Raw genomic sequence first — 26,326 nt, forward strand, 5'->3', positions numbered from 1 at the left:
GAACTTCCAATTGGGAACTCAGATAAGCCTCTTGGAGAAAAAAAATAGGTGCAGTAGAGGTGGGAGCAGTTACATAGTGCTACCACAGGCTACGTAGTGCTTTAGGGCTTTTACACATGTTAAATAACCTAATCTTCACACCAACCCTATGCAGCCAGCATCGTTATCCTGTTTTACTGCAGATGAGGAACTAAAGCACAAAGATCTTGGCTAAGATCACACCGTGAGGAAGGAGGGAGCCCGGATTCTCAGCAAGGCAGCTGGGCTTCAGAACTGCTGCTTCACAAGAGGAAAGTGAGGCTCATGAATATATTTTCTTTGTGGATTCAATGCCATTGTCATTTTATTTTTTTTGAAAAATACTTAGTTACATATTGAAATCCAAGGTACAGTGCATACAGTTCCCTCTAAACATCCTAAAATGAATGTAAGGCCAGTGGTAAAAACAAACTTGAAGCCTGGTTCTGCCACTCACACTCTCTGTGTGTTTCTGGCACGATACCAGCTCATGAGCCTCCGTTTTCTCATTTGTAAAATGAGGACAATACCAAGCATGACTGTTCTGAAGCTGACACGGTTGTCAGCTTACAACCACTGCAAGTGGTTCAATAGGGAAGAATTTCCTTCTTCCTCCCATAGAATGCTCGGTGAACATTCTGCTAATTTATAGCTAATGGCAGAATTTTTTTGGTGGATCTGGAATCCAGTCTCTGAAATGGATGGAGAAATGTACATTTCTGGAGGGTTAAAAGGCTCAAAGTAATTGCTAAGCAATTTCAACTCCTCTCAGTGGGGCTGCCATCTACTCAGCTGTGTGTCACCAGGCAAATGACTTGCACTTTCCTGAGTTTCAGTTTTCTCTGAAAAATGAGGGCATAAATCCCTAAAAAGACTTTTCTGTTTCTTTTTATTTTTTAAATTCTCGATTCCCTGAGGACTCATCAGAATTTCTGAGTGTAGTTCAAAAAAACTCTTCAGCTGATTCTGACGCAATTCTCTCTCCACAACTCATGGACATGCGTGCACACATACACACACTCAGTCTTTCACACACACACACACACACACACACACACACACACACACACACTTATTGTGCCCTGGGAGAGGAAAGCCTCTGAGCTACGGTATGTTCCTAAATGGTCACAATGCTCACCCCCTGAAGATGACATTAGCATCAGCGACAGGAAATTGGTGTGTGAAATGGCCACTCACTCCTCGTTGGCAGATCTTTAAATGGGGCTCCCCAGGGACTCCAACCAGGCTCCAGTCTCATTCCACCTGTTCCCCCGGGATGACTGCATCCCTTCCCAATGGCTTTAGATGTCACCTATCATCTGATTCTTCCAGATCCCTATCTCTGGCTCAGACCCCTCTTCCGAGTTCCAGATCCGCAACGCCAACGGCCAACATGGTATCTACCCCTGGCTGTTGCATGGGCACATCAGACTCAATGTGTCTAAAAGAGATCCACTTCTCTGGAAAAAAACGCTCTTCTCCTCAGTGTCCCCAGATTCAGGAAGTGGCACAATCATCCTCCCAGTCCCTCAATTCCAAGAGTCACCTTTGACTTCTTCTTCCTTAGCCCACATTCAGTCAATCATTGTGTTTGATTGATTCTACCTCCTACATTTCTCTCCATTCCGCCCACTTCTCTCCACCTCCACCACACCATCCCCCTGTAAGTCTCCGTCATCTAGCTCCTTGAAGACTCCTCGAAGCTGGGCTCCCTCCGGTTCCATTCTTGCCTTGTGTATTGTCGCTGACATCAGAGACGTCTTTAAAAATGCACTGTGATCCATGGTTTCCCATGGCCCTCTGGAAAATCACTAAGGTGGCCAGCGCATGATCTGGCTACTCCTTTATCTTGTATCATTTTTCCTTTCTCTGGGTTCCAGTCACATGGCCCTCATCTCTTCTTCTTTCCACTTCACCAAACTCCTGACAGTCTTGGGGTTTTCTCATATGCTATTTTCTCTGCCTGATAAATTTCTGCTTCTTTAGATCTCAAGTTACGTGGCAAGTCAAATTCTAAGACAGCCCCCAAGATTCCCACCCCACTGGATTACGCATCCTGAATAACCAGATAATCACCACTCCTCGAGTGTGGGCGGGACCTGTGAATATGAGGGATGGCATTCCTGGGGTTGGGATACTAATCTGCTGACTTTGAGTTAATCAAAAGAAAGATTATCCTGGATTGGCCTGAACCAATGAGGTCAGTACTTAAAAGAGAGTCTCGAGGTCAGAGAGATTCTTCTGCTGGCTTGGAAGAAGTAAGGTACCATGTGAGAGGGCCCAGGAGGGCTAAGAGTCATAAACAGCCTCAGCTGAGAGCAGCCCCTGATTGACAGCCAGCAAGAAAAGGGGGACCTCAGTCTGACAACCACGAGGAAATAAATTCTGCCAATAACCATGTGAAAGGACCTTGAACTCCAGAAAGGAATGCAGCCTGGCTGACACCCTGATGACAACCTTGTGGCATCCTGATTGGAAGACCCCACTGAGTTTTATCCAGACTTCTGACCCACAGAGAAACTATGAGATCATAAACATGGGCTGTTTTAAGCCTCTGAGTTTGAGGTCATCTCTTATGCAGCAATATAAAACTAATACAGGTTATATCCCCATTAATTCTGAAATTACGTATTTGACTGCTGTCTTTAGGAAAGTGTACAGCTTCCCCACAACTATATTCCCAGAACCCAGTATGTTACTAAGCATGTAGTCATGGAGAACGAACATTTCCTCAATTAATCTGTGAACATCTTGGGATCACAGATTAATTGAGGAATTAATTAATTCCTCAATTAATTAATAACTAATTAATTACTTGGGATGAGTAACTTTCTCATGTTATTGATTACCTTGTTAAAACACTATTAAAACACTATTATTAGACAGAAAAATTCACCTTCTTGCCACCACAAAGGTTTCAAGGTGGTTTAAATTTACGTATGAGAAGCTTAGGTAAACACTCCTCTAGATCACAACCAGGAGAGGTCCAAAGCTGAAGAGCTAGGCACAAATTTCCATGTTTCAGAGGTTCCCTGTGTTGCAATTAAGTGAACACTGATGCAACATGCTCTTGGTTACTCTGCATCAACCCTGGTGATTCCTACATCAAACCTAGGAAACTCACTGCATGGGGATATCTGAAGAAAATCCATGTTTAGTGTTATCAGTCAGGATAAGCTAAGTTATGCTGCAGCAACAAATAACTCTAAATATCAGTGACTTTAAATGGTAGCGCTGTACTGTCCATATGGTAGTTACTAAGTACTTAAAATATAGCTAGTCCAGGGGCTTCCCTGGTGGCGCAGTGGTTGAGAATCTGCCTGCCAATGCAGGGGACACAGGTTCAAGCCCTGGTCTGGGAAAATCCCACGTGCCGCGGAGCAACTGTGCCCGTGAGCCACAATTACTGAGCCTGCGCGTCTGGAGCCTGTGCTCCGCAACAAGAGAGGCCGTGATAGTAAGAGGCCCGCGCACCGCGATGAAGAGTGGCCCCCGCTTCCCACAACTAGAGAAAGCCCTCACACAGAAATGAAGACCCAACACCGCCATAAAAATAAATAAAAAATAAATAAATTTAAACAGCCCTGCCAATGATCCTTTGCCTGCCTGCCCGCCCAACATGGTCACCCCCCCCCCAAAAAAAATATATATATAGCTAGTCCAAATTGAGATCTGTGGAAAATATGCACTAGATTTTGAAGACTTAGAGGCCTGAAAAAAAAGAATGTAAAGTATCTCATCAATTTCTCTACTGATTACATGTTTAAATGATAATTTAGATCTACTGGATGAACTAAAACATTAAAATTAATTCCGTTTTTTACTTTTCATATATTGTTACAAAAAAATTTAAATTACATTATTGCTATTGCCTGGTGCTAAGATAAAGGCATACTTCCAGTTTATGCTACACATCCACTGCAGGTCAGCTTACTGCAGTGACTCAGGGATTCATGCCGATGGGTCACTGTGCCAGAGGGAAGGCAGAGCTCAGAGGGTTTCATAAGGACACACACCACTTCTGCGCCTAGCTCACGGGACAGAAGTCGTCATATGGACCCATTTGTCTATGAGGCCACCAGGAAGAGGGATTATACCTGATGAGTAGTGCTAATGAATACACACTGATACAGAATATCCTTCCTCCAACACCTACCTAGTATCACAGTGCATCTATTATGTAAAACAAATGTCTTATCTACCTCATAACATAACCACTCATAAAGTCATTCAACAAACACCTAAAGGTAAACTTAACTACATCCTAGGTGCTATGTTGGGATACAGAGAAGGCTAAGACATGTGATGAATATGAATAGCAGTCGGTCTCATGTCCTATGGGAGCACAGGAGAGAAAACGCTCCCTTTATGGATGTTCCCCCCATGCAGTACTAAATCTCTCCTCAGAAGTAAGCCATGTCCGTTCTGATCTACCCAACTCCAAAAGTCCTCATCGTAACGTTTCTCTCATCCTTCAAGGTGGCGTATTAGATAAGCTGAACTTGGGGACAACTATATCATCACAGTTATACTTTATATTATCACAAATGATTGACCCGCTGATAAGTATTCACAGCTGTGACCCAGTCAATAACCCATGTGTCATTATGCCCTTAATAAGCTGCAGAGATTAACAGCCATCAAACAAGCGTGACCCAGAAAGGACAAGTGAGCAGGTTGTCTGCTGCCAGTGAAGCAGCAATTTAACTTTGGAAATACTTTCTAATGTACTTGGAAAGGTTATGACATCTCTCCTAGGCCTATTCTAGTTATCTCTTGGTGGAATGCTGATCAAAATTAGAGGATGCAGTAACAGCACATGTAGTGGTAGCTTACAGACTGCTTTTTACCTAAAGGTTGTGAAAAAGCTGTCAAGAAATGGGGCTCATATGATCTTTAATAACAAAAATGTAGCTGATAGACTATACCTCAACCCATATCAGTTCCTCATTGGTGTAATGCTGATATAACTCCTTTGCCTACTTTATAGGGCTAAGATAGATAGATAGATATAGATATGGCCAGATATCTATATATAGATAAGTATATATAGATATAAATTACATATAAAATTATATAATGCATGAAACCATGTTGTGGTAGCTTACAAACTGCTTTTTACCTAAAGGTTGTGAAAAAGCTGTCAAGAAATGGGGCTCATATGATCTTTAATAACAAAAATGTAGCTGTTAGATTATACCTCAACCCATATCAGTTCCTCATTGGTGTAATGCTGATATAACTCCTTTGCCTACTTTATAGGGCTAAGATAGATAGATAGATATAGATATGGCCAGATATCTATATATAGATAAGTATATATAGATACAAATTACATATAAAATTATATAATGCAAGAAACCATGTTGTGTGGGAGCCATTAGTATATCTCTGGGCCCATGGACATCGGAGCTTCCTGGCCTAGTGTTCATCTGGAGCCATATAATGAGCTCTGGCCATTGAGCTGTGATTAGAAGCCTTGAAGACTGGTGTGTGATTTGCCACTCCCTTCCACAGAGGAAGGTTTCTGGATGAAGCTACTGTTATGCTGAGTCCCTGGTAACTGCAAGTAACTGGTAACTCTTCCCCTGCCCCTGCTATCCTGAGATCAAGTAGTAAATCCTATTGGCTCAAGCCTTGAGTGCAATGTAGAAGTTATATAAAAGCTCTGCATGGAACTTCATGAGATCACAAGGAGACAGAGATATAGAAGGAAAGGTACCCAGGACCAGGTCTTAGGATGTACTAACATTTGGAGGTCAAATGGAAGAGGAGGGTGAGCGAATGAGATTGAGAAAGGGCCAGTAAAGAAGGGAGAAATCCAGGAGAGCATGAGATGTCCCCCAAGTCAAGAAAAGAATGTATTTCAAGGAAGGAACAATCCACCATATGGACAATGCTGTCGACAAAGCCAGTAAGATAACAGAGGTGGCATGAACACTGGATCTGGCTAAAGCTGACCTTAATAAAATCAGTGTCTATGGAGGGAGAAAGCCCAGATCAAGTAGTTTGAAAAGAGACTGGGCCCATCAACAGACGACTGTTGGAAGATGATGTGGTATATATATTTATAATGGAATATTACTCAGCCATAAAAAAGAATGAAATAATGCCATTTGCAGCAAAATGGATGAGCCTAGTAATTATCATACTAAGTGAAGTAAGTCAGACAAAGACAAATATCATATGATATCACTTATATGTAGACTCCAAAAAAATGATACAAATGAACTTATTTACAAAACAGAAACAGACTCACAGATGTAGAAAACAAACTTATGGTTATCAAAGGGGAAAGGGGGGGAAGGAGGGACAAATTAGTAGTATGGGATTAACAGATACAAACTACTATACATAAAATAGATAAGCAATGGGGACAAACTATACAGCACAGGGAATTATAGTCAATACCTTATAATAACCTGTAATGGAATATAATCTGAAACAATGTATAACTGAATCACTTTGCTGTACACCTGAAACTAACACAATGTCGTAGATCAACTACACTTCAATTAAAAAAAGAGAGAGAATGGTAGGTGAGGATATGGAGACAATGATGCTGGACAAGTCTTTGAAGAAGACTTTCGTGAAGTGGAGAAGAGAAACGAGGTAGTCATTGGAGGAGAATGTGGGGCTCAAGGGATTTTTCTTAAGATATGAGTTACAGGAGCATATTTATAATAATTGAGAGAGAGCAAAAATTGATGATGCAGGAGAGAGGAGAGATGATCACAGGAGCCAAGTCCTTGAGAAGGTGAAATGGGAGGGAATTCAGCACACAACAGGAGGGCTCTGGGAACAGTGGCAGACACTTCAAGCGTAGTCATGGTGGGAAGGCAGAGAGTGAGTGTGGGGATGGCCTCAGAAGACCCTGTCCGATTGATTCTATCCTCTATCAAAGTATAGACAAGGTTATCAGCAGAGCCTGTGTGTGGGTGGTGGAGATACAGATAAAGGAGGTGAGAGGGCGGAGGGGCAAGAAGATGGTGGGGAATCACAGCTGGCCAACTCCCTCACCTATTCAGTCTTTGGTCGGATGTCATCTTCAGTGAGCCCCCTACATCACACCCTATTTAGAATGCATATCCCTTCATCCCCCAGTACTCTCACACTTTGTTCTACTCTTTCCTTTGCCATATCACCTAACATACTATGCTATTTACTTATGTTTATTGTTCACTGTCTCGCTCATTAGAAGGTGAGCACCTCAAGGAAAGGGGCTCTTTGTTTGGTTCCCTGATGTATTCTGAATGCCTGGAACTGTGCCAGGCACTGTCTATTTACTGAATGAATAAACTTTTAAAAATGAATGAATGAAAGGAGGAGGCCAAGAAAGGAAGGACGGGAAGGAGAAATGAAGATAATTCCTCATTATGGTGAGGGGGGAAGCAAACCTACTAGGCTACCTGGCATTCTTTGTTACTCTGGTCCTCATCTGAGATGGTGGCCATAAAGTGAACCAGTCAGCATGTTTTTCTAGCAACATTCAACATGCTCAGGTGCAGGCACAAAGAAAGTGGGGTTTAATCAAGGTCAAGGCTTTGCCAGGCACATAAGTCAAAGAAACAAAGGGATAAGAGAATTGAGGTGCTTGTAAATGAGTGGTCATAGACCACAGAATCAAAGAGAAGTAATGAGGGGAATGAAATGATGGTCAAAAGAGTGGTTGGGACAATTAATCATCAGAGTCAATGTACTCTCCAGTGACATTTTAAAATATTTAAACCCATTCGAAAGCAGGTTTCAGTTCCAAGTATTTTAGGGTTTACTTAGAACTGTCTTTCCCTAAAGAGACTTCATTTCAAAGAGAGATTAAGCTATAGCTTTGCTAAGTATAAATAGAAAAAGAAGAAAAGGACAACTACAAACTAAACTTCAGTACTTACCTGCTAATTGCTATCTTTGTTTTGCCAACCAAATCAAGCACTGTGTGACAAAAAGAATCAAGACTAGGGGTTTTTCATTTGACTGGAGTTTGTATAGAGAACTGCACGGTGGGAGAGCCCTTCTGGCAATCAGAAGCAAGAGTAGACACGTCAGACATAATGTGTACAGTGTAATCCACGAGTCACCGAATTTAGGACTAGATTTCAGAAGACCCACAGGCACTTATTAGAGTCTGAAAAACTGAATCAAGGCAGCCTCAAGTGAATGCCAAAGTGATTTACTGCTGTGCAATCCAAAATAATATACTGGCTAAACCAAGGAACCAACAGACTGCAGAAGAGGAGAGGCCCTGAGAGGAGACATAACACATTTCTGAAACACTAACGGACACCAGGTCTCACCGTGTGTCATTTTCTTTCCTGCCTACTGGACTGCTAAGGTCAAGGAAAATTGTGCGCAGTACAGTTTCATTCTTCTGCCTGATCTGCTCCCAGCCTTCTATAAAGCTCTTTTTAATTCCAACCTATGTAGAAAAAGTCAGACTGGAGAATGGAGATGAAAAACAAAGAACTCTAGTGAGCAATAAATACCATCTTCTTGGAAGACCATCATGATCTTGGTTGAGTTTTCAGGTGATAGCGGTATGGTTGGCTTAGTAAAACAGTTGGCCTGAAAGAGATCCAGCAGCAAGATGACACTTTACTTAAACAGAAGTACAGTGGAATGGATTTGGTTGCAAAGAAGCTAAATGATATTAGTTCAGACCATTTTGGAGAAAAGTGACTAAAAAATGCTTATCTGGCCAGTATCAGTCCAGTCATCAAGGCCTAGGAGGACAATTGTATCTGACGTAAATTACATTCATGGGAAATTGCTGAATGAACATAAACAGCTTGAAAGTCGAGGTGAAGTGATGAGCCAGGCATTATGCAAGGCTCTGTGGGGAAACCCGTGTGGTCCTCATGGGATTCCCACTCCAACTGGGGAAGCAGAGCGGCCAGAGGAGCTGTGATGTCTCCATCACAAGTTACCGCGCCTCTGCTCATACTGCTTCCTGTCTGAACGCCATGCCCTTGTATTTTGCTGCTCTGTCAATTCATCCTTCAAGATCTAGGTCACTTCCTCTAATCTTCCTAAAACCTCTGGGCAGAATCTGAAGTTCCCTTCATGTTTTCATAGGAACTTTTCAGGCTGTATCCTAATCATCTGTTTCACGCCTGTCTTCACCTCTAGTCAACGAGCTCCTCAGACGCACTGAGTATAACGTGGCTGTATTTTCCAAAGACGGCCCTGACAACAGCTTTCATCCCTCATGTCTTCCAGAACTTTGCCTCTCTCCATCAAGAGGTGGGATCTATGTCCCCTCCCTTTGTTCCCACCTCTGCCAATGGAGAGCAGAATAAACACTTCTGGATCTAGGTCATAAAAATGCACATCTATTGATGGGTTTAAGAAGAAGTGGTGTATATATACAATGGAATATTACTCAGCCATGGAAAGGAATGAAATATTACCATGTGCAGCAACATGAATGGACCTAGAGGATATCACACTAAGTGAAGTTAAGTCAGGCAGAGAAAGAGATATTATATGATATCACTTATATGTGGAATCTAAAAAATAATACAAATGACTTTATACATAAAACAGAAACAGACTCATAGTCATAGAAAACAAACCTATGGCTACCAAAGGGGAAAGGGAGGAGGGGAAGGGATAAATAGGAGTGTGGGATTAACAGATACAAACTACTATACATAAAATAGATAAGCAACAAGGACCTATTGTACAGAACAGGGAACTATTATATATTCAATATCTTGTAATAACCTATAATGGAAAAGAATCTGAAAAATATATAACTGAATCACTTTGCTGTATACCTGAAACTAACACAATATTGCAAATCAACTATACTTCAGTTTAAAAACTGCACATCTGTCTCATTCTCTTGGAACATAGGTACCACGTCACGAGGATGCCTGAGGCAGGGGAGCCTCAGAGAAGCCTGTGCAGAGATCCACAGGGAAAGAAACCAAGCCCCCAGGCCTGGCTGAGCTCTCAGCTGAGCGTCACCTTGAAAGGGGGTCCGCCAGCCTCCCTGGGAGCACTGCTCCTACTGATGCTCATGCAGCAGAGAAGAGCTGGTCCTGCAGAGCCCTGCCCGACTGCAGACTTGAGAATAAAATAAACGACCGTTGTTTTAAGCCACAAGATCTGGAGTGGTTTGTTAAGCAACAATTGATAACGGGAGCACTCTTTCATTTTTGATTCTGCCTGGCGCAGAGCCCGGAATGTGATAGACGTCTATACGCATGATGACTGACACTCTAACACCACAGGAGCCGCAAATGGTGGAGGGAACCTTCCTCTTTTCTCAATTGTGAGAGGAGTTTTCAGCTTGTCTTTGCTTTGTCCTCTCCCTTCCTCCTGCAGCACAGACCCATAGATGTCTCCTTATGTGGGCTTGTGACTGCTGCTGTCTGACTCTCAAAGATTTGGTCTCAATGAATTCAGCTCTGCTGTGAACAAAGAATTGCCTAGTGGTAGCATCAGAACAAAGGTGTGGGTGTGAGGAAGGTACTGTGTCTGTGGGCAAGGTATCTAGCTATGGTCACGTGAAACACCAGAAAAAGCTGTTCCACCATCACCCTGAGGGACAGTATTAGGATTCATGACTTACAACTGTAAACCCTTTGGGTATGACAGAGAAGGGGCTGACATAGCCTTAGATGAAGGGACAGGTGTCCAGTCAAACCTGGTAGGAGGAGGGCTAGTGGCTGTGCCATGCTGTTTGCTGTCATCTTGGCATCTCTGTCCCCCATCTTTCTGAAGTCTCCTCTGCATTGCTGAGGAGAAGCTGGGACTGCATTTCCCAGAATCCCCTTCCCTGGGGGTCTCTGGGTTAGAGTTAACAACGAGGGGGTAAATAAAATCTGGAAAGTGGAAGAGGCTGTTTTTTCCTCCAGGTAGGCAGCTAGACACAGTTGTGTAAGTTAGAGACAGCTTCAGGTAAGTCTTTTGAGAATCATCTGTGTCACAGTCTGACATTCTTGGGACCCCTAGGGGCTTCCAGGCCAGCGCTTGGGACCACCGCTACGATGCTTCAGGAAGCAGCTGGAGGTGACTTCCCTGCCCTTTTCATCGATGGTGTAAGCCTCTGTATCAAAGCCTTCATTCTTGGAAGACACAGAGTGGCTTGTTCTCTGCAGAACTCTAACTGAAGAGGGGCCAAGCAGTTACAAGCACGAGGGAAGACCTTCAAAGACGAAACTTGATGTACGTGTAGACAAAAGTGTGGAAGGCCATGAAAGACGTAGCACCAAAAGGGGTGGAAGCTAAACTAATGAATAGCAAAGGACAAGTTAGGGAGGGGTTTGCAAGCAGGTCAGGTCTCCGCAAAGGTCCCAACACTGCTCAGGCACTTGATTTGTCCCTGCTCTGTGCCCCGGGAGAGGTCGTGGAGATGCAAACTCTGTCATCTTCCCCACCCCCACCCCAGCCAAATCCAGCCAGTTTCCCTCCTTCTATAGGAAACGCCCTCACCCTACTCAGTGGTTCCACTTATCTTTCCAACCCTCATCCCACTCCACACATGGGGAAACACAAGGCAAAAGCAGCCCCAACAGCAGGAAAACTCTGAGGGGCTTTTGAGAGCTGAGTTTAGGAATGCACATGCCAACTTCTCTCTTAGTTTGCTCATTATCTTGGAGAACTTGCCTTGAACTTCTGAACAAAACAGTGACTCCCTCCCAGGATTCCTGCATATTTTCTCCACAGTACTCATCGCACCTGACACATTTAATGCTTCTCTTCCCTCACGGTAGACATGATGCTCATTAGATATTTGCTGAATGAATGAAGAATGACTCCACCTGGAAATGGAATCATCGGATGCCATCGACCGCTCTTAAAATATGGCTAAGACACAACAGGAAGTGAGTTGAGCCTTGGCCTCTGCCTCCAGGGACGGTGCTGCAGCACCACTTTTGTAACTGAAGTACATCAGGCTTGGTTCATAAACTCCAGCCCGCAGTTCACCTTTTTCAAGTTTTCCACTTGGAAGGATTACAAGCAGGAGACCATGGATTTACGGTTCTCCAGACTGCTTCAAAGCTTTCAAATCACTCCATCTCATTAATGAATAATTAACGTCATATCCCTAGTATATACTTTGTGTAGTTTTCAGCAATTTAACATAACACATAGTCAGAACAACAGGAACAAAAATAACACTGTCAAGAAAAGACTTTCAGTTCCTTTCACAGCTGCAACTCTACGATGCCCACATTTGGTAAGTAACAAATGACAATGCAAAATGTGTTTTATATCAGACAAGTTCAATTTAGACCAGTGAGAAGATCTTTTAGATTAATTTTCTTCTCGTGGGATTGGTAACAATAGTTCATCATGTGACATGAGTTCTTCAGCTGTGCCTTATATAATGGGTATATTTTTTCCTTAACGTTGTTCTGTCTTGAGCAAAGGAATATGCATGAGTCACATGAAATATGTATTGATTTAGAATGATCCTTTGAGTAAATCAGTTCAGGATAACTTTGTACTGGTCATCTTGACCTGGCAACAGAAATGTTTTGATTAAACTCTGTCTTCCTAAACAAGCAAAAGCAGTTGAGGTAAAAATAAGTAATCCCTCAGCTCTTTAAACTGGTCTCAAAAATTAGAGTGAGAATAAGGAGGAGTGGTGGGGAGAGGAAGACAGAGACAGAAAGAGGGAGAGAGAAACAAAGACAGAGAAAGAGAGAATGAGATAGACAGAGAGAAGGAGAGAGCCCCCTCGCTCCCACCATTTGATGAAACTACTGTAAGAAGAGGGACCAGTAAGAATGAGGCTCTAATTCTGACGGACTGATCTAGGGCAATGGTAGGTGACACCAGAAGGACCAAATCCTGGTGATGAGGTGGGACTTACTATTGGTATGTCTTGCCACCCACCAGATCCCCTCAGGTTTCCCTAGACACAAGCCAGGAACCCTCAGTCCAAGAGGGGATGGGGTTGAATGCCTGAGATCAGAACACAGGGTGACCAGGGGCTGGAGCCACTCCCTTCTTTATCAATACCAACAACCACCTAATATGTGCTGGACTCTCTTCTAAGCGTGTTATAATGTATTAGCTCATTTTATCTACATAGTAGCCCCGTTAGTTAGGATTATCTACTGTTTAATAAATGAAGAAGCTAAGACACAGAGTGGTTAAGAACCTTGCCTGGATATTTACTCAGTAAGTGAGAACATAGCAAGTGGATCTAAATCCCTGTTGTCTGGTTTGAAAGGCCAATCTTAATTTACCCTATTCTCTCCTCAAAGACATAGGCATCTTCATGATTCAAGAGTCTGATATTAAGAGTGCTTAAGTTAGCTGGTCCAGGTGGATGAAAGACGGAATAGCTGCCTTGAATTCCTCTAGCTATCTCATAGATACAACTTTATGCAGTTTGTTGCACTAAGAGTCTAACTCAGTATTTCTCAGCCAGGGACAATTTTATACACCTGCTCCTGGGGACATAGGACCATACTTGGAGACATTTTTGGTTGTCATAACTTGGTGAGGTGGGGGGAGGAATACTGCTGGGATCTAGTGGATAGAGGCTAGGAATGCTGCTAAACATCCTACAGTACACTGAACGGCCTCCTACAACAAAGAATTACCCAGCCCCAAACATCAACAGTGCTGAGGTTGAGAAATCCTAGAGCTAAATTGATTGATGTTACCCAGACACAGCCATAGAAATCAGCTATTTACAATCTCTTGCGACAAACTCAAAATCCCACAAGCTAAGCGCTGGGCTTGGTCTTACTGTAAAAAACACATAAGACACTGTCTCTGCCCTCAAAGTGACTATACCAGCCACATGGAATCCTTGCCTTTAAGATGGAGTATCCTAAACTTAGAGGAAAAACTGAACAAATTAAAGCAGAATAAATGCCCCTGTGTACTTGCTCTCTCTTTTTTTCACTTCCATCAAGACCACCGTGAATTCCCTGACTGCTGCAATCTCCAAGGGGGCCATCTAAACCCACAGATGTGGCAGCACCTCTGCTATCAGTAGAGATATCAGTGTCAGTGGTAATGAATTCTGATGGTTGACAGCCCAGAAGCCGAGCGGCTGTGGGTGTTGAAGAACTACCCTGTGCCAGGCAGGAGCAGCACTCACCTCCCATCACCTCCCCCAGCCTCAGCCAGTGACTGATAGGCAGGGGGACCTCTGCTTTAAAGGTGAGCCAGCTCTGTGGTACTCCCTCTGCCCCAGAGCTCCCGCTTGGATCAGAGACTACACTCTCCGTGTAGCTTTTCTCCTCTGACCTCTTCTACTTCCCTCACTCCCCTTTCTCCTGAGAGCACTCCACCCATCAACAACTTAAGCAAGAATCCTTGCCTCAGGCTCTGTTTCTGTTTAGGAAAGAAATTCAACCTCAGACACCACTTTTTAAAAAGTCCACTGCCAGTACAGATCAACAATGAACTCCTGAAAGGTACTGCTCTGATCTGAATTGTATCCCCTTAAAATTCATACGTTGAAATTCTAACCCCCCATGTGATGGTATTAGGAGGTGGGGCCTTTGAGAGGTCATTAGGTCATGGAGTCCTCAAAAATGGGATTAGCTCCTTTAAAAAAGAGACCTCAGAGAGCTCTCTACCTCCTTTCACCATGTGAAGACGCAGCAAGAAGATGCTGTCTATGAACCAGGAACAGGGTCCTCATCAGCGCCTTGATCTTAAACTTCCAGCCTTTAGAAATGTGAGAAATAAGTTTTTGTTATTTACAACCCACCCAGCCTATGGTATTTTGTTATAGCAGCCCAGTTAGCTTAAGACAAATACTCAAGGAACTTCCAGGGCTTTGATTTTCAAAAGAAAATCTGCCTTCTTCACTCTTTGCTTAGGACTGTCCTTAATTTTCCTTTCCCTTCAACTCCAACTTGAGACCCTTGGTAATACATATATATGACATATTAGGAAATGGAGATTATTAAGTGGAGTAAGGTCTAAGTCTCTTTTGAGGGTCCAGAAAATACTAGAGGACAGGAATTTGGATAGTTCAGTTTGTCCGGACAGATTTATTTTAGACACTCATCATGGTTTGAACTATAAAAGAAGGGAGGAGTCTCTGGTCCTTTCCCCTTCATTCTCAGAGCTCTGGATCCAGAGAGAACATCTATAGTAACAGTGGTTGCAGAACATAAACAGGGATGAAAATAGGAAGGGTAGGATGGGCAGGAAGCCTGTGAAGGCAGAGAACAATCTAGGTGAGATTAGCACCTTCCATGGGGAATCTTTGTATAGTTTTCCCTTGAATAGGTGTAAAGCAAGACTAGGATAGGCAATCAAGTACAGTTTTTCAGTTCTGGGTTGCTCTATAATTTTATTCCCTGATGAATCTAAAACCAAATCCTCTGGGCAGATAAATGTCTGAACGTTGACAATGTTAAACATGTTACCTAAGGTATTCTAAGTTCTTCCAAGAGCATTGAAGGTAATCATTAATCTCATTCATGCATATACATTATTAGCAATATATAGTCAGTTGATGTTGCTATCCTAATGGTTACATTTTAAGGCATTTACAAACTGTATGAAAAATTTTCCAAAAGCTTTGCCTTGAAAAACTATTTTAAAAGTAAAAATGTTAATACACTGTGCTTAGCTGTTATGATAACTATAATGATGGTAACAGATTTATTAATTGCTTACAATATGACAGGTACAGAGATAAGCACTTGATATGAATGATTTCATTTAATTACCATAATAACCCATGAAATAGATCTCATCATTAGCCTCATTTTGCAGATGAGCTAACTTTCCCAGGAGCACATAGCTTTTAATGATGAAAACAAATGAGAACTCAGAATGTCTGACACCAGACCCTTAACCACTGTGTTAGTTACCTGTTGCTGGGTAACAAATTACCACAAACTTAGAGGCTTAAAACAACACATATTAATGAGTTTACAGTTTCTGTAGGTCAGGAATCCAGACACAGCTTAGCTGGGTCCTCTGCTTCAGGGTCTCACCAGGCTGCAATACAGGTCTTGGCCAGGGCTGCAGTCTCAAGAGAGGCTCGACTGAGGAAAGATCTATTTTCAAGATCCGCCAGTTGTTGGTAGAGCTCATCTTGTGGTTGTAGGACTGAGGTCCCTGTTCTCTGGCCAGTTGTCAGCTGGGAGCAACTCTCAGCTCCTAAAGGCCACCCCCCTCCCCTTTCTTTGCATAGGGGCCCCCTTCATAGACTGTTTCACAATATGGGAGCTTACTTCTTCAAAGTCAGTAAAGGAGAGTCTCTCTAACTCCAGTCAGCTGAGACAGGGTTTTATATACCATAATATAAATAACCACAGAAGTAACATCTCACTACATTCGCCATATTCTGTTGGGTAAAAGCAAGTCACAGGTCTCACCTGCACTCAAGGGGAGGGAATTGCACAAAGGCATGAAAACCAGGAGGCAGGCATCACAGACTTTCGGGTCTGTCCACCACAACCGCTAGCCAGGTAACGATCATGCGTGTGCCACCTTCTCAATTTTTGCCAAATCTGTGTATCATCTACAACATTTTAATTTCCTGTATTTCCTGAATTTGACTCACTTTTAAAAATACTTTACAAAGAACTTTTATATCACAGTCATAAATTGTTTGCCATGAATAGAAGGTAAAACAGGTAAAATAAAAAAGATTTACACTGTACTGTGTATTCACCTGCATGGGCTCACTTAATCCTCACACAGTTCATGGTAAATACTATTATCCTCATTATTAAAAAGGTGGAAGCTGAGATCCAGAAAAGTTTGAAAAACTGCTCAAGACCACTCAGCTTATAAGTAGTTGTACCAAGATTCAAATCCATGGCTACTGGCAGCCAAAGTGCAAGGAAATACAGTCAAGATAGCACCCAATTTCATTACGCACCCCAATTTTCCTGGTTTCCTTTCATAACTCCACTTGTGTCCTAACTTCTTCAACCCTGAGATTCTTTTTCTTTTTTAACATCTTTATTGGAGTATAATTGCTTTACAATGTTGTGTTAGTTTCTGCTGTATAACAAAATGAGTTAGCTATATGCATATGTATATCTCCATATCTCCTCCCTCTGCGTCTCCCTCCCACCCTTCTTATCCCACCCCTCTAGGTGGTCACAAAGCACCGAGCTGATCTCCCTGTGCTATGCGGTTGCTTCCCACTAGCTACCTATTTTACATTTGGTAGTGTATATATGTCCGTGCCACTCTCTCACTTTGTCCCGGCTTACCCTTCCCCCTCCCCGTGTCCTCAAGTCCATTCCCTACATCTGTGTCTTTATTCCTGTCCTCCCTTAGGTTCATCAGAACCATTTTTTTTAGATTCCATACATATGTGTTAGCATACGGTATTTGTTTTTCTCTTTCTGACTTACTTCACTCTGTATGACAGACTCTAGGTCCATCCACCTCATTACAAATAACTCAGTTTTGCTTCTTTTTATGGCTGAGTAATATTCCATTGTATATATGTGCCACATCTTCTTTACTGAGATTCATTTTTAAATACCAGGAATCAACATGATATGAGGGTAAAGAGTAAGTAGGCTCAAGTTTTAATCTGGGCTTTATCTCTTACTGGTCTTGCCACCTGGGGCAAGTTACTGCTTTGCCTCAATTGTCTCACCTATAAAATGGAGACGATAATAGTAAGTGATTCACAAAGGCAAGAGTGAGAATTTAATAATACTAGTTTTTGTCATCATCTCAAAGAAAAATGTCCAAGATTCCCAACCCTGAGTGCTATGCATGTGTTTACTACAGTGAGATATTCCAATCCTTCTGAGAAACAAGTGAAAACACAAACAGGCTATTTTGACACATTGCACTCTTTTGTGAATTTCTGTATTTAAAGCTTACTATATTTTCTCTTTGGAGGGGGCAATGTCCTTGAGTAGGACTGAGAGGATGGGGTGTTATGCCCAAAGCAAAGGGTTGGCTTAAGCTAGAAGCACAGTCAGAACACCCTCAGCAGCGGAGGCACGGCTGCATTTGTGGACATAGATGCAGGCAGGTGGGTCCCTGCATGGGAGGAACTCGTGGCCATGCTTTTTTTATTGCTTTGAGGACGCTGCTCTAAAAATTCTTCCTTCACTTTTCCCCAACCATCAAGTTTGCCGCTCAAATTATTTCTATTAGCATGAAATCATGCAGTTATTTCTCCCATCTTAAATAAAAATGCTTTCTTGACCCAAAGTCTTACACCAGTTATCACTCCATTTCTCTCTTTTCCTTTACAGTGAAACTCCGTGAAAGGGCTATTTCTATCTGCTGTCTCCACATTTTCTCCTCCCATTCTTTCTTGAACACATTTAGTCACGATTTCACTTCCACCTCTCCGTGGAAACTTCTCTTGCCCAGCTCCCCAGAACCCTCCACATTGCTAAATTCAGTGACTAACTTTCAGTCTTCATTTTACTCACCCCGTCCATCAGCAGCATCTGACACAACTGCTCCTTCCCTCCTGAAACACTTCCCTCCAGGCACCACACCATCTAGGTTTTCCAGCCCAGATCTCTGCCTGTCTTCCAGACTCTTCCCTCCTACTCAACATCTCCACCACCGGGACACCTCAAACTTAACACGTCTACAAGGGAAACCACTTCCCTCTGCTGCCCTGTAAATGGCAGTTTTTCCAACTCTTTATTTTTCTATTTTTGGCCGTGTCATGCAGCATGTAGGATCTTAGCTCCCCGATCAGGGATCGAAGTCACGCCCCCTGCACTGGAAGGGCAGGTTTGTAACCACTGGACCACCAGGGAAGTCCCTCTTCCAACTCTTTAAATGAACAGTGTATGACAGATGAATGGCCTATGACTCCTCCTTCACATCACTCATTCAATCTGTCTTCAGTTCCCATCGGCTCTACTTACTACTCTTCTCAGCATCTCCTCTGCTGTGCACTTGGCCACGCCACCATCACCTCTCTCTTGGATTCTTGTGACAAATCTCCTAACTGACCTCTCTGCTTCTGCCCTCACCACCTCCCCACTTCCCACAGTCTACTATCACCAGGAAACCCCAATGACCCTAATAAAACAGAAACCAGATCTTATCATGCCTCAGCTCAAAACTGTCCAGTGATTTCCCATGTCATGCAGAGAAAAACTAAAGTTGCCCAGTGACCACTAAGACCTGATGTCATCTGGCTTCCGTTGCCTCTCTGATATAATTTCTCACTATTCTCTACTCTGCTCAGTCAAATCCTGTCATACTGGCCTCTTCACTGTCCCATAAACACACCAGGCGTGCTCCTGACTCAGGGCCTTTGCACATGCTCTTCTTGTTCCCTGGGAAAGAGGCCCGCCTTTACCAACTTTCATAAAATTGCAAGCCCCTCTCGACACTTCCTGCTTTACTTTTTTCTCCTTAGCATTTATTGTTCTTCAACACAGATTTCCTCATTTATTTTGTTCTTAAGTTCCAACAGGGCAGGAATTTTTTGTCTGTTTTATTCACTGCTGAGTTCTTAGTGCTTAAGGCAGTGCCTGGCAGAGAGTAAGTGTGTAATAAATATGTGTTGAATGAATTAACTATCATCAAGATGGTATGATTTATATAATACAGTTATTTGGTAAACAACTGATGATATGAGTTTTCCCCCATGTTCTGTGTGATTCGAAAGAGGAAGGGTACTCCATTAATCTAACTGGTACTCATACATCCCAAATAATTCCAAAGTCATCCATGACCTGACCCTTTATATGAAGGAAGATATAAACCTCTTATTGATAATGATTTAAAAATAGGTACCAGAGCGTCAATGATGGACATAAAATTTAAAATGAAAAAATATTATTTTTTATTTATAAATTCATCAAAATGTGAATTTATAAATATGAGTTTACCTTTAAAGAAGGGAATCTCTTTAAACAGACAGACACTTAAGAAGAAAATCACTTGGATTTGATACTTTATTTGGGAACTTTGCTGTGAATTGCTTTCTCTGGGCTAATATGAAAGATGAGTTACAGAATAGTAAAGACCCAGGGTGCCAAAACAAGCACTTACCTGCTGACTAATCAGGTGGGGGGCATAGTTTCCACGAAAGATGAAATTTGACTACATCCTCACTTTTATCATGAATTAAAGATTTTCCTGGCTGTGTTTCCTGACTTTCAATGTTAAAAGAGATAAAGATTCTCTTTCTATTAAACTGTTCAACTACAGAGCCTGTCTTTACCGATTTGGAAACAAAAGCTTCTAAGTCTGTGAAACATTTTCCATAACTGTTGGACATCATGACACACAGCTAATGAAGACGATACTAATAATTCATACAACGTACTTAGTATTCACCACTGATTATGCATCAGGTGTATGTGGATTCACAGGAAGCCCCCTGGGTTTTCTTTATTCTTTTCCACCTTGAACTATGTTCTTTGTTTTATGTATAAAAGGTGGAAGTAACTTCTGGAAGCTGAAATAGCTATTAAAATTGCTGCCTTTCTACTGCAACTGTTTATGAAAACACTAGATTTAAATAAAAGTGGCTTCTGATGGGTTTTAAATCTAATAATACAATGGAGATACAGATTTACTGTTCATACAAGGGACATTTTATTTTAATTAGTTGTGACAGGGAAAATTAATTTAGCTATAATTTCCTGCTGCTTCTAAGCAAGGAAGGATGTGCAGAGACCCCCCGCTTCTTGCTGAGCTGGTTGAGGCTGTGAGGACGCAAAGCAGAGCTCAGAGACGGAGTTAGAGTCAAACTGTGCTACTTATGCAGAGTTTGGGCCACAGGGAAAAGCTGCTTAGGAAGAAGTTTCCAGAAAGAGGAAAACCAAGCTGTTGGTAGTGGATAGAGGACTGTAGGGAAGCTGCCACCAAGAGAAGAACTTTTGGGGGGAAGGGAGAGAAAGAGATGCTTAGATACGTTTTTATGAAGTTTTGCCATATGGTGATATTGCCCTTTTCCCAACTGCTATTTTTTCCAGTAAACATTAAAATAAATACCTAGGTATTAAAATTTGTTTTAAATTAGAACCAAACAAAATTATCTTGTATACCACTAAAATCATATGAGCTGAACATCTAACACACTATGGTCAACTCTGGACTACACAGCACCAACTGCACACTAAAAGACAGAATAACCCTCCTCAGCTACCTGCTCCAATTCTGGCAGCTGAATACTGTAGTACAGATGATTTTTAGGAGACATACAGGAGATTTGTCATTTCTTTAGTAATGTATTTTATTTGGAAAAGTATTAGGCTTTTTGAGTTTTAACTCATAAGCCACAAAATGACATTGAAAAGACCTACACAAAAGAAGCCCCAGGAATGGAGAGAATAGTTATGAAGCTCAAAATATAAATCATTCATTAATTGAAGAAAGCTACCTAGTTTTGATGGGAATCAAAACTTTGACAGAGTCAGAACGGATCACACAAAGGACTTTTGTTATTTCAGATCATGTCGCAAAACAGACCTTTTATTTCTTTACATAAAAATTCTGAAACTTAGGATAAAAGATGAAGAAAAGATTTTTGGGGATAAAATATTAATGCACTATCAATGTTAAGAAAAGAATACACAACTGTCTCAATAGAAACTTAAAGAACAAGATTTATCAAAGGCATGTTCAGTGGGTATAGGAAAGATTTTCTGGAACCCCACAAAAGTGGAAAAAACAACATATTTAACTCTGTTTGTTGCTCTGGGGGAAACTCCAACTGAAGCAGTCTTTTGAGCTATCTGCTTCCAGTTTCCTGAGAATGAGAATCTGTTCCCTTAAGGCTATACTCATCTCACTGTTTTCCTAATTCTCTTTTTGGAGACTTCCAGAAAAATACTGCTTCTGTTTTATAAATGTTCCAGAGTTGAGGCTAGTCTAACAGACCTAGAAAAATCCTATTTATCTAAAGTGTCCCAAGATTAGCATGCAGCCTTCACCGAATAAAGAAAAACATGGATGTCTGACTTCAAAGATCTATCCTTTAGCCTTGAAAAGCAGAATCAGAAGCAAACACTTTGAATTGGCAACATGTTCTTCTGGACTAGGAAAAGCTCCAGAAGCTGTGCTCAGTGTTCAGGGAAAATCCGAGAAGAGTTACATAATCCAGCTAACAGGGCCAAGTTCTAGAAATGTGCACCGCGTTTCTGGGTACACAATAATCCCACTGTGGATTATTATCAGAGGCTTGGCTGGGCCTCTTGTACCATCCTCAAACTTCCCCCGCAGAGGAGAGAAGGGGAAGAGTAAACACTGATAAGGTAATCCTTGAGTTTGGGAACTTGATAAAACCAACCTGAACTTCTTTTAAAAACAGAATCACTTTGTAAGTCCCAGCTGTTTTTGGCCAAATCAGCCAGTCTCTTCTGCTGCGTGTGAGGATACCCAAACCCATTACGTTTCCTGAAATGTAAAAAGAGCCTCTATGGTGGGGTGATTGCATTTTATCCGAAGTATTCTTTAATCTATGCAAATAGAACCCGCCATTAACATCGAGAAGCAGTAGATGTAGGAAGTCAGGTAAATTATAACACTCTCAAACAATCCATGTAATTTGAATATTTTGATTTTTATGGAATCTTTTGGCATTAAAATGCTCTCAAAGGCAAACTGTGCTGCGAAAATCGAATTGCTAGAACATTCTCCACACACTGCAGATTGGCAAACCCTCAGCAAATGAAACATTCAGTTAACATAATGACTAACTGCTTATTTTTTAATTGTCTCCCAATATGAATAGATGTATATTTATATTTTTTCTCATCCAAGCAAACTATTTACCTCTTTCTCCATTTGTAATCCTTCTGCTCTAATATTTCTTTCAAATATTTCTCTCTTTTCCATCTGGGGGCTTGATTTTCTGTACACAAGAATGTAGTCAATTCGACACTTTCCATCTCTGAAGTAAAGTCCATTTGATTTGTTTTTTTCTGGTACTGTCTGCACACAAAGAGAAAGGGACCAGTTTAAGACACTCAAAACTGAGCCTTGGGGCTTCCCTGGTGGCACAGTGGTTGAGAGTCCGCCTGCTGGTGCAGGGGACACGGGTTCGAGCCCTGGTCTGGGAGGATCCCACATGCCGCGGAGCAACTGGGCCCGTGAGCCACAATTACTGAGCCTACGCATCTGGAGCCTGTTTGCCGCAACAAGAGAGACTGCGATAGTGAGAGGCCCGCGCACCACGATGAAGAGTGGCCCCCGCTTGCCGCAACTAGAGAAAGCCTTCGCACAGAAACGAAGACCCAACACAGCCAAAAATAATTAATTAATTAATTAATTAATTAAAAAACAAAAAAAACCCTGAGCCTTGGGTGAGTAATATTAAAGAACAATTAAAACTAAATGCATTCCCTTGTGTTTTATCAAAATTACACTTTTATTAATGAAAAATGTAAACAAGAGGAAACAAAATAAAAATCGGAAAAAGCAGTCAAATGGGCAAAACTTAAGACACCTAACAATACCAAATGTTGGCAAGGATGTGGAGCAACTGAGAATTCTCACATTCTACAGGTGAGAGTGAAAATTGATATATTTACTCTGGAAAACACACTAGCATCATCTTGTAAAATTGAACACTTACATAACATATATCCCTACAGAAATTCCTGGTAAAGCAACTAGGAAACATGTATATGAATGTTCACAGCAGCATTATTCATAAGAGAAAAAAATTGAAACATAGGAATCAATGCAAATCAATGAACAGGCAAATAGATAAATAAACTGTAGAACAGTGATACAGTGGAATATTATACAGCAGAGAAAATGAACTACTGATGCATCTAATAGTAAGCAAAAATCTTAAAACAATATTGACAGAAAAAAGCAAGTCACAAAAGACTTTATACTGCATGATACCATTTTTTATAGAGCACAAAATAAAATCAATGTAAAATAAGTTGTTAAGGCTACTTATGTATGCATGGTAAAACGATTTTTAGAGAAAGAGAATAAAAAACACAAAAATTCAGGAAGACAGTCCATCTGGTAGGAGAGAAGGACGGGACCACAAGAGGTTTGATGGTTTTAGTAATACTTTAGTTCAGAGTTTCTCAAATTTTTTGCCCACAATAAGAAAAATATTTTTCTTGTGATATTTGTGTATACAGTTGTGAACAACAACGGGGTTGAATCCACTTGTAACTTACAGTCATAGTGGGGCCTCCATATCCACAGTTCCTTGGCATCATGGATTCAACCAACCATATACCATGTGGTAATGTAGTGTCTACTACTGAAAAACATTCATGTATAGGTGGACCCACACAGTTCAAACCCACGTCATTCAAGGGTCAACTGTATGCATAAACACAAAAAAAATTTGAGGACACAGTACACATCAGTTTCTAAATAGTAGTATGAAGAAGGAACACATGCCAGACCTCCAAGGCCATTGCTAGAATCCATATTCATGCACAAGTGACATGCATGCAACCTCATCCAAAAGGAAAAATCTCAGTCAGGAGTGATGGAAATAACATGTCTCATACCTGGTGTAGGTATTTATAATTGATGACCAATCCTCACTGACTATTTTTGGCTTCTGCCTTAAGAGGTACTCAGAACTCTACCCAAATAAACACTTTCTTAACAATCATCTGCCAGGGAAGGGAACTATCCTGTAGATTTAACACATTAGCATCTAACTGCAAAACCAGCCAAGGTTTCAAGAGTAGGGTTAGCAAAGCCCTAACTTACCAAGACTGTTTCATCATCTATAAATTAAGGGGATTACACTAGCTGCCTTTTGAGGTGCCTTTCAAGGCCTTCCTTTATGCCACATTATGGCATCCAAAGTTTCTGTGTGAAGAGATGATGATAGAATGAGTTTTTTCATACAAAAAACAAAAACAAAAACAAAAAAAACCCCCACACATAGATAAGTAGCATATGGTATTTATAGAGAGGACTGGGAAGCTTGGTAGAAGTAAACAATTTTCCCTGGTCAAAGGTGTTATCCTTTCACTAGTTAACAGCCTCTGGAATAATAAAAACGTTAAGAATACACAATAAATTAGTGACTCTGATCTCTGTTCCTATCACCTAAACCTAGTGCATATACAAAGGAGATATTAAACTCCACTGAGACACAGCTGAGAAACAGTGAATGCCTTTAACAAAATACTTTTTTTCCCCCCCCAAAATGACACATGAACAGATGGCTCTATTTACAATCGCAATGAGTTTCCAGATTACAGAGGCAAATGGAAACTCAGAGAGGCTTCAGACAACACAACACCTACTGAGATCTGGTGCACTCTGTGTCACTGTTCTACGTGCTGGGAGATTTCAACAGAAATTGATTTCATTTCAATTTTACAAGATTTCAACATCCTTGTAAAGCTAACTTTTTACTAGTTAGCGACACCCAGAATTGTAGATCATTTTAAAATGATGGGTGGTTTTAAGAATCTCCTCTATAAAAACAAAATGCCTTTAGGTATAAGGTAAGTGCATGACCCACTGAAAGCTTGTTTTGAGAGTAAGTAGATTTCGGATCCCTGAAGTGTGCTAGACTCCTAGAGGACATCACAGAATTACAAGACCTGGTCCTTTTTTTCCTCAGGAACCCACAGTTCAATGAGATGATGACTTTAAACAATCTACTGGAATATGCTTCTCAGGTTCCTGCCTGGATCAAGAATCGTGTATTTAAGAAATCGCACACTCTTACCTCTCCCGCTGCTTCCAATCTGCTAGCATCATCTGAAGTACTGGTCAGGTTTCCAGGGTGAAGGAGAGAATCATCATCTTTGCAAGGACTGTTGACAGCTTCCAATTCATCAAAAAGAATATTGACATCCTTGGCCACTAGAATCAAAGTAAATACAAGTCGGGGTAAGAATCTGGGATCTTAAAAGCAATACTAAAAGTAAAGACATCTTGGGACTTTGCTGGTGGTGCAGTGGTTAAGAATCCACCTGCCAATGCAGGGGACACAGGTTTGAGCCCTGGTCCGGGAAGATCCCACATGCCATGGAGCAGCTAAGCCCATGTGCCACAACTACAGAGCCTGTATTCTAGAGCCCGCGCATCACAACTACTGAGGCTGCATGCCACAACTACTGAAGCCCGCATGCCTAGAGCCCATGCTCTGCAACAAGAGAAGCCACGACAATGAGAAGCCTGCGCACCGCAACAAAGAGTAGCCCCCACTCGCCACAACTAGAGAAAGCCTGTGCACAGCAACGAAGACCCAACACAGCCAAAAATAAAAATTAAATTAATTAAAAAAAAATTAAGACGCTTAAAAAAAAGTAAAGACATCTCCCTTTGGCTTCATATTTTTTCATTGTTTCAATAACCCCTTGAATGACAGGTATATTATTTCCTAAGAGAAATGGATGTCAGATGTAAAACATGTTTGACCAGTGTCTTCATTAGGCAAGATGGACAATGTGAAGCAAAGTATCTT

The 26,326-nt window shown here is 41.6% G+C and overlaps 1 protein-coding gene across 7 annotated transcripts in view; it reads right to left on the reverse strand.

Moving 5' to 3' along the window:
- Positions 1 to 26,326, reverse strand: part of ANO4 (anoctamin 4) — a 458,290-nt gene that overhangs the window by 162,786 nt on the left and 269,178 nt on the right. For all 7 annotated transcript variants that reach the window (XM_082419367.1, XM_082419366.1, XM_082419364.1 and 4 more), the window contains 2 exons: positions 25,586 to 25,722; positions 22,690 to 22,848 (listed from right to left, as the gene is read on the reverse strand). In XM_082419367.1, the coding sequence (XP_082275493.1) occupies positions 22,690 to 22,848; positions 25,586 to 25,722 (296 nt within the window). The remainder of the gene's footprint in view (positions 1 to 22,689; positions 22,849 to 25,585; positions 25,723 to 26,326) is intronic.

Source organism: Balaenoptera physalus (assembly GCF_965194825.1).
Source record: "Balaenoptera physalus genome assembly, chromosome: 13".
NCBI classification, from domain to species: domain Eukaryota; kingdom Metazoa; phylum Chordata; class Mammalia; order Artiodactyla; family Balaenopteridae; genus Balaenoptera; species Balaenoptera physalus.